The sequence below is a fragment of the Herpailurus yagouaroundi genome, unplaced genomic scaffold, assembly GCF_014898765.1.
Source record: "Herpailurus yagouaroundi ecotype Mexico unplaced genomic scaffold, PumYag 29, whole genome shotgun sequence".
NCBI classification, from domain to species: Eukaryota; Metazoa; Chordata; class Mammalia; order Carnivora; family Felidae; genus Herpailurus; species Herpailurus yagouaroundi.
The window spans coordinates 95,748,815-95,758,847 of NW_024412377.1; the positions used below are offsets into that span (position 1 = coordinate 95,748,815).

General features: G+C 36.2%; 1 protein-coding gene across 6 annotated transcripts in view; it reads right to left on the minus strand.

Moving 5' to 3' along the window:
* FAM151B (family with sequence similarity 151 member B) overlaps positions 1-9,564 on the minus strand; it is a 66,307-nt gene extending 56,743 nt beyond the window's left edge. For 3 of the 6 annotated variants that reach the window (XR_005782965.1, XR_005782960.1, XM_040449699.1), the window contains exons 1-3: positions 9,379-9,564; positions 3,282-3,407; positions 652-817 (exon numbers count right to left, since the gene is read on the minus strand). Coding sequence is in view for 4 of the 6 variants with exons in the window: in XM_040449699.1 (XP_040305633.1) it covers positions 652-817; positions 3,282-3,407; positions 9,379-9,403 (317 nt within the window). In the remaining 2 variants the exon portion in view is untranslated. The remainder of the gene's footprint in view (positions 1-651; positions 818-3,281; positions 3,408-9,378) is intronic. The other 3 variants (XM_040449693.1, XM_040449713.1, XM_040449721.1) reach the window with 3 other exon arrangements.
* Positions 9,565-10,033: the final 469 nt, after the last annotated feature.

Consider the following 10,033-nt stretch of genomic DNA (forward strand, 5'->3'; position numbering starts at 1 on the left):
ATTTCCTAAGAAAATTCCATTTAAAAATATTGTTCAGAGATAAGGTATATTTACCACAAACCCTAGATTTTCATTAGCAGTCACCTTCATGGGGCTTATGGTGAGCTTTTGTGGTATCACAATATATTCCTGGCTTTACTTATAATTTTTATATAGCAAAAATGGCACAAAAGTAAAATTTCCCATGATAGCCACAGGAAAGGAAATGACACTTAATCTTGCCCTTCATTATCAATACTTCCAAATATTATTTTTAAAGAACTCTTGGGTTATTGAAGACTTCTAGATAATTCCCCATATACAAATATAATATAAATCAAGTAGGATATGCACTAACTACTCAAACTACTGCCAACTCTGTCTCAGATCACTTTTTAATGAAAGTAGCATTTTAAATTTACCATTATTATCACAATGGTAATTTATGATAAATTCCTTTGTAAAAATTAATTTTATCTTCAAAGAGTTCCCAAGAAACAATCTTAGCAAACAACTCAATGGGTCTTAGGTCCATTCTTGAAACATATTAGTTTACAATTCTATTTTCAATTTAAAGTTAGTTAGTCAAGCACAGATATGTGATGCTATTAATCCTTTTTTTCCATTGTTATTTTATAACAACTAAAAAACTGAAAATGTTTATACAAATACCTCTTAAAATCCAGTTTGATGCCTTTGTTGCTTTTTATAACTTCAGTCAGCCATTCCTGTAAAGTATTATCACTATTTGTTTCAGGAGGATGGGCCATGATTGGTTGGCTATATTCTGATCCATCACTTGGAAGAAGGACATCAGCCTCTATCATGTGAGCAGGACCTGTCCAAATAAAAGAACTTAAGTTAATGCTGATAAAATAAGGACTGCAGAAGATGTCATGTTCAGGAGCCTGTTGAGGAGAATAAAAACTAACATTTACTGGGTAACTACTAAGTGCCAGGTACTAAGTGCTAGGCCTTTACATGTTTATTTCACAGATGAGCAAACAGGTGGTGAAGAATTAAATGCCTTTCCCTATGTCATAGAGCTCTTACGCTGTTGTTACAGTATTTAATTTCTTCCCAGGACATAGCAAAATGAGCATACAAAACAAGGATTAATAAGTGTTTGTTGACGTTTCTGAGAATAAAAACAATATTTTTATCTTCTCATTCCTCAAATTAGAAACTACAGATATTTATTATAGTCAAACTATTCCTAAAGGTGTTACAAAGGCTTTTTTCAAGGCTTAAAAAAAACACATTTTTTTTCTCAAAAAGACTTAAATGTTTTCCATTTTTTTTCCAACATATCTTTTAAAATGAATGTGTTTAAAATCTACATGCTGAAATGTTACAACATTAGTCTGTGATCATTAGTCTGTGATCTGGATGTTATACCAGGTGGTACTTTTACATTTCTCCTCCTGTACTTTGTTTTTTTTAAGTCATAGATATTGTTAAAAACCCAGTTTTACAGGTTAATCATACTTAAACAGCTCTATTAATAATAGTTATACTACATTTAAATATTCTGGAAGAAATGAGAAAACCAGTTAAATACAGCATGCATGTCTGCAGGAGGCTGTCTGTCTCCTCTCCTTTGGACTAACAAGAATTTACGAAACTAGCCATGGCTTAAAAAAGGCATTTGTGAAGAGCATTCCCAAACTATAAAACTTAGCTCTCTGGTTTTACCAAACCGAATGTAAAAAGGACATTATCTGAACACTAAGTAGCCTATGAAAACTTCCCAGGTCAACATCAGACTGCCAGCAATTGGAAATGACTTTCCATCAGCATTTTTAAAACACACTTAAAAGTAAAGTATCCATATTTAATTAGATTATTTCTAGTAAAAGATTTCCACATAGACTGTTATGAATTGAAAATTTTAAAGATTTTCCTAAATTTTTAGTTATTACATAGAACTAAAATTTATTTTGTTTTGACTTTGTATCCTGAGACTTTCTAAATTTACTCATGACTTACAATCATTTATCTGAAGAAACTTTGATTTTCTACATATACAACCAATTGTCTGTAAATAGAAGTTTCACCTTTTTTTTCCATTAAAAAAAATTGATATATAATTCACATAACATAAAATTCACCCTTTAAAGCATATCATTCAGTGATTTTTAGAATATTCAGAATGCTGTACAACCACTACCACTATCTAATTCCAGAAAAATTTCATTATCCCATAAAGAAACCCTGTATCCATTAGCATTCACTCCCTATTTTCTGCTCTGGCCAGTTCCTGGAAACCACTAATCAGCTTTTTTCCTGAAGCATTGCTTTTGCTAAAATTCACTTATTAAAGAATCACTGTGTGGTTATTATGTATTAGGTATTGTTTTAGGTATCAAGGATTCAATATTAAACCAAAGCTCCTCCCTTTGAGGAGCAAAGAATAACAATTTAAAACAGTATCTTTACAATAAAATAAATATATATTCAGACACATTATCCAGATACACAATTGAGTAGGATGCAAAAGATGCATAGATTTTTATAGCAAAACTTGGGACTGAGGAATTTTCCTTGTTGTACTGGGTCACTCCGAGTTATGCCCCAGACCTCTCTGGTTATATGCTTTCAGTCTCCTGTGCTGCTGCAGCCAAGAGGAGTACTTCTTAGGAAAAGGCTGAAAAAACTGCTATCATGTTCATCTATAAAGAAGGAAGATATAGATATAGATGGATATGAAGATGTAGGTGTAGGTCTAGGTCTAGGTATTAGATATAGACTAGATAGACAATATATAGATATAGACTAGTGATAGATACAGATATCTATAGTTATAGATATAGATATATAGATACAGATGATTATAGATTGAGTTACTAAACCAAAGTCTTAGTTTCTAGCCTAAGCATAAATACTGACCAAGGAAATTAATTATAAATTAGTATACAAAGGCTTCATCCATCCATTCAACAAATATTTATTGACCCTTTCCTTAATACACTATGAAAGACACAAAAATATGTAAGACATACAACAGTGACCTCAAAAATTTTACTCCAATCACTACAGTATATAGGGAAATGTAACATTGAAAGTTTCAAACAGACACAGAAAAGGCAAGTCCACTTCTGGAAAATAAGAAAATCCTTCCACTATGGAAATTTGTTCATTTTGTAAACAAAATGAGATATTTTATAAAAATATTTATGTCGGCCTAGAATTTACACTTTGATCTTCTAAGTCTTTGAAACCTGAAAATATGCCCAGATACCAAAAAAAGAGTGGAATTAATCTATTATGCAATGTGAATACAAGAAACTGTATTGACTTACTTTTCAGTGCCTCATTCACCTGTGCCTTGTGGTTAGCAGCATGATACCAGATGATCTCAGCGCCATCTTCTGTTCTGATGTGGTTATTTCTCAGAAAATATTCTAGTATATTTTCACTCCAAGATCCTAAAATGACATTTATATTTAAAAAAAAGGATTGTTTTTTATGAATTAAACATTTCTTTTAGGATCTTGAGTATTGGGTTTTTTTATTAATAATTTATTATTTTTTTAAATTTACAGCCAAGTTAGTTAGCATACGGCACAACAATGATTTCAAGAGTAGATTCCTTAATGCCCCTTACCCATTTAGCCCACCCCCCCTCTCACAAACCCTCCAGCAAACCTGTTTGTTCTCTATATTTAAGAGTCTCTTACATTTTGTCTCCCTCCCTGTTTTTATATTATTTTTACTTCCCTTCCCTTATGTTCATCTGTTCTGTATCTTAAAGTCCTCATATGAATGAAGTCATACGATATTTGTCTTTCTCCAACTAATTTCACTTAGCATAATACCCTTTAGTTCCATCCATGTAGTTGCAAATGGCAAGATCTCATTCTTTTTGCTCGCTGAGTAATACTCCATTGTGTGTGTGTGTGTGTGTGTGTGTGTGTGTGTGTGTATACACCACATCTTCTTTATCCATTCATCCATCAATGGACATTTGGGTTCTGTCTCTCTCTCTCTCTCTCTCTCAAAATAATTATATAAACTTTTAAAAAAGCTGTATTAAAACCTTTTAAACTGTGTACAGCTTAATTGTTTTCTCCACCAGAGGCCCCATTCTATATTTATATTAACAATTTAGAATCTTAAGCTATACATCTAAACATATGCACCTTGGGATTACGAATGTGGGCAAAATTTATATCAGTGACTAAATTCCTGAGCTATTATTTATAGATTTGTTTACCATGTACAAATATACATAATTCCCATATCCATCAACTACTTTTTGGATATCCAGATTTTCTATTAAGCATTAAAATATGTGAGTTAGGGGCGCCTGGGTGGCGCAGTCGGTTAAGCGTCCGACTTCAGCCAGGTCACGATCTCGCGGTCCGTGAGTTCGAGCCCCGCGTCAGGCTCTGGGCTGATGGCTCAGAGCCTGGAGCCTGTTTCCGATTCTGTGTCTCCCTCTCTCTCTGCCCCTCCCCCGTTCATGCTCTGTCTCTCTCTGTCCCAAAAATAAATTAAAAAACGTTAAAAAAAAAAATTAAAAAAAATATGTTAGTTAACCAAGACTGTAATACTTGAATCCATATCTACTCCATACTGTGTAATATCCCAATATAACAATGAGAAAAATAGTTACCCACATAATTCTTGTATATTAATTTAAACATTTTAGTGCCTATCAATTGCCTGCAAATTCCTTCTGCATGAGATTATAACTTCTGTTAATTATTTGTTTCTTAACTCTGCCTAACAATAGTTAAAAACCTGAAAATACCCAGCAGAAACTTCCAATAAGACATTGAGAAAAAGTAAATTTTGATTAGAGAATGGAGGAACATATAAAGAGAAGTTCTAACTAACATGTATGGAACTTAGCAACCACTCTGTATATCAGGCTATAGAATAAAGGTGAGAGCTAGCTATAGCATCCACTATGGCCCCAAACATGTGGTCCTATTTAGTATATGCAACAGTCACACACTCTTTAGACTCAGAAGAAAATATGTAGCAATTTTAAAAATATTTGAATTAGGGGTGCCTGGGTGGCTCCGTTAAGCGTCTGACTCTTGATTTCAGCTCACCACAAACTGATTGTGGTGATGGTTACACAACTCTGATATATTAAAAACCACTGAATTCTATGCTTTAAATAAATGAATCATATTGTTTGGAAATTATATCTCAATAAAGACTTTTAAAAAAGAAAAATTAAAAAAAAAGAAAAATACGTTTACCCAGAAATTCCACTTTCATAAACTTATGCCATAGATAAATATGCCTATATGTGGTAAGTGACACATTTGGTACAAGGATATTTGATATAACATTGTTTGTAATAGCAAAAGTGAAAATAATCTAAATACCCATCAGCGGTGGGTTCATTAAATAAATGTGATATATCCATGCAATTGGAAAATTATACAGCCATTAAAAAGAATGAGGCAAATCTAGATGTACTGATATAATCCCAAAGATATTTTAAGTGGGAAAAAAAAGCCCAGTGGAGAACAATATGTATGGGTACTGTGGTAGGAAGAATAATGACCACCCCCTTGCAAAGATGTCCCCATCCTAATCCCTGTGTAGTGTGAATATGTTATATAACACAGCAAGAGGGAATTAAGATGACAAATGGAATTAAGTTTGCTAATCAGCTGACTTTAAGGTGTGGAGATGAGCTTGGATTATCCAGGTGGGTCCAGTGAATCACAAGATCTTTATAAGTCAAAGAGGGAGGCAAGAGAGTCAGTGTGAGAGTGATGCAATGTGACAAAGACTGGACCAGCCATTGCTGGCTCTGAAAATGGAGGAAGAAACCATGAGCCAAGGAACTCAAGCAGTCTATAGAGGATGGCAAGGCAAGAACACTGATTCTCTCCTAGAGGCCCCAGAAGGAATACAGCCATGCTGCCACTTTGATTTTAGATCACTGAAACCATTTCAGACTTCTGACCTACAGAACTATAAGATAATAAATGTTTGTTGTTCTACTCACTAAAATTTAATGCTCTAAAAAAACTACTTTGTATATTTTTAAAAAGTGGAAGAAAGCCAAAAAAAGAGACAAATAGCATATGGCGACACGTATACCGTGTTCTTAAAAGTCAGGATTGTTAGTGTCAACCAAGAGAAGAGGCAGAACTGAAATAAAAGCATTTATTTGCAATCTGAGAATTGCAATTTGGGGAGCAAAGGTTTGGGTAGCAACCCAAATTGTGTCCCACTAGGAACCAAAGTCAGGAGTTTTTAAAGACAAAAGGGAATGCTTCTATGTGTTGTTTACCAAAAAATGTAATCAGTGTTGGTGGCAAACAACAACAACAACAACAACAACAACAACAACAACAACTAATCTTAGCTAAACATAATTGCTTGCTAAGGCTATCACTAAGAAAAAGTCCATTACTGTAGTAAGTTGTAAGTGTTTATGCAGAGTCCTTGGAATATTTGAAGTTTGGCCTAGTTCAAAAGTTCACGGGTCTACCTGATAAGAATGTACCTAAGGCCTACCCCCTTAATGGCCTTCTGGCTCCATTTTAAAACTTCTTGACACAGTGGCTCCATTTTATTATTCACATTAGAAAGTATACCAAAAAGTTTCTATTGGAATTGTGTGGATTTTTCCCCCTGCTTCAATATATTTTATAAATTTTCTATAATGAGCATGAATTATGTTTACAATAAGGAAAAACTAACACTGAAAAAAATATGTCACCAAAGATGTCTACTGTGACTAATTATGTTGACGTAAAAGATACCGTAAACGTGTGGAGTGTAGAACTGCCTGGTTTAAAACACCTCTAACTCTGGGGTCAAACTACAGGGACACACAAATTACCAGCTTCCAAAGGCTGGATACAAAAAGCTAGAATTATGCTTGACCATACCCATTTGTCTGCATTTCTCATTCTCACCCAATTCCAAGAGGAATCAGACTGACCAAAACTACTCTGCATTTGATCTACTGAAATTATGGATCAGGTAAATGTCACTTTCAACCACGACCTCAAGAAGCAGTATTCCTACCCCCTCACCACTACTTTTCAACATCATACTGGAAGTACTAGCTAATACACTAAGATAACAAAAAGAAATAAAACTATACAGATTGGGGAAGAAAAAACAAAACAGTGTTTGTTCACAGATAACATTGACTGTATATGCAAAAAACTGAAAGAATCAACACAAAAACTCCCAGAATTAATAAGTGATTATTGCAAGGCTGAAAGATACAAGGTTAATATATAAAAGTCAATTGCTTTCCTACTTACCAGCAAAAAAAAAAAAAAAGTGGATTTTGAAATGAAAAACACAATACCACCATTTACATTAGCACCCAAAATACTTAGGTATAAATCTGACAAAATATGTGCAAGAGGTATAAAAGGAAAACCACAACACTCTGATAAATGAAGTCAAAGAACTAATTAGAGATATTCCATGCTCGTGGATAGAAAGCCTCAATATTGTCAAGATGTCAGTTCTTCCAACTTGACCTACAGATTCAAGCAATCCCAATCAAAATCCCACAAAGTTATTTTATAGATAAGGACAAACTGATTCTAAAGTTTATATGGAGGGCATAAAAACGAAAATAGCCAACACAATCCTAAAAGAGAAGAACAAAGAGATGACACCACCCAACAAGACTTACTATAAAGCTACAGTAATCAAGACAGGGTGGTACAGGTGAAAAACAGACAAACAGATCAATAGAATAGAACAGATAACCCTAAAGTAAACACCCACAAATAGAGTCAACTGATCTTTGACAAAGAAACAAAGGCAATACAATGGAGTAAAAATAATTTTTTCAATAATGATGCTGGACAAATGACAAATCCACACGGAAAACCATGAATCTGGAAACAGACCTTGCATCCTTCACAAAAATTATTTGATTTTGTATTTTTGTATTTACAAAACTATAAAACTCCTAGAAGATAATATATAAGAAAGCCTAGATGACCTTAGGTATGGTGATGACTTTCTACATACAGCACCAAAGGCACCATCCATGAAACAAATAATGAGTAAGCTGGGTTTTATTAAGATGAAAAAACTTCTGGGGCACCTGGATGGCTCAGTTGGTTAAGTGCCTGACTCTTGATTTTGGCTCAGGTCATGATCTCATGGTTCGTGAGATCAAGCCCCATGTTGGGCTTGGCACTTGACATCCGGGAACCTGCTTGGCATTCTCTCCCTCTCTCTCTCTCTGCCCTCCCCCATTCATGCTCTCTCTCTGTTTCTCAAAATGAATAAACATTAAAAAAAAGAGAGAGAGAAACACAAAACAACAATAAGGTACAACTACACACCTATTAGAATAGCCAAAATCTGGAACACTGACAACACAAAATACTGGTGAGAATGTGGAGCAACAGGAATTCTCATTCACTGTTGATGGGACTGCAAAATGGTACAACCACTTTAAAAGATAGTTAGGCAGTTTCTTACAAAACTAAACATACTGTTACCATTACAATCCAGAAATCGTGCTCCTTGATTTCTACCCAAAGGGGTTGAAAACTTAAGTCCATGCAAAAACCTTCACATGGATGTTTACGGCGACTTTATTCCTAACTGCCAAAAATTGCAAGCAACCAAGATGTCTTTCACCAAGTGTGTAAACTCTGATACATCCAGACAACTGACAAGGAATATTATTCAGTGCTAAAAAGAAATGAGCTCTTAAGCCATGAAGAACTTTAAATGCATACTCTTAAGTGAAAGAAGTCAATCCTTCATTGATGACATACTTTATGATTTCAACGGCTACATACTGTATGATTCCAACTACACGACATTCTGGAAAAGACAAAACTATGGAGGTAATAAGATCAGTGGTTGTTGGAGGTGGGTGTGAATCAGTGGGCTCAGAGGATCTGGAGGGCAATGGAACTATTTTGTATGATACCACAATGAAGGATACAAAGCATTATACATTTGTCTAAGCCCCAAGAATGTACACCACTAACAGTGAACCCAAAGGTAAACTATGAACTTCAGGTGATTATGATGTGTCAATGTTGGTTCACAAGAACACAAAGTGCTGATAATGGGGAGGCTCTGCAGTGTCCCAATAGGGACTATGTGGAGACCCTTTGTGTCTTCCAGCTCAATTTTCCTATGAACCCAAAATTGCCCTAAGCATTCCTTTTTAGAAAGGGTGCAATATTCTTGCTATTCTTGGCCATCCCATCGGCTTTTCTTTCAAGGCCCACAGGAGGAACCAAAGTTCTAGGCCAGTCCGTTGTGGGCGCACTGAGGAAGCGGACCTCCATCAGGAAAAGGGAGTGGTGCTATCAGAGGAGTCTCTCAAAACCATCCAACCATAGGCGCCACGCCCAAGTGCAGGACTGCGAGCCAATGGAGGGAAGCCCTTCAGGGACCCACAAAGGCCGGATCCGCGCTTACCAGGGCCCCCAGCGGTCGCTGTCATGGCAACGACCGGCCGCAGTCCGCGGAGGCGCTGAGCCGTGGGCAACCGCCGCTGACCGTCACAGGTGGCGTGGAAACGCGACTCAACGAACAACACACTGTAAACAACAGAGCCGCCACCTAAGGCCCACAGAGCGCCGGAGCCGAGGTTCCCCGGTCGGAGGCGGAAGGAGACCGGGAAGCGGTGCGCACGCGCAGAGACTGAGGCTCGAGTTGCGCGAGCGCGCAGTCTCCGCTCTGGTGTCCGCGGTCCAAGTGTCGCGCGAATTGCTCTTTTGAAAGGTAGTGGGAAAACAGGTTGTTCTTCTGAAGAACTTTACGTCAGGAAGGCAGAGGATGAAACGCCGAGATTGAAAGAAGTCACTTGCATGGGGTACGATTTTTCAAAGTTGGATATATATATTTTTTTATTTTAGTGCCATCCTAAAATGACATGGAATCATTTCTCCATAAAAATGAGCGTTGCTTCATAAGGATTTTAGAAGTGAGAACTTGCAAGTTTTGTCTCCCTCTTCTTCTGTACTAGTGTTCACTCAGGAAACACTAACAACTGTATTCTCTTACCCACTGCCTTCTTTGCCCTCAACTCCCTACTTTGCGCCAGCGACGCTGAAGCTAGAAAAAGACCTCA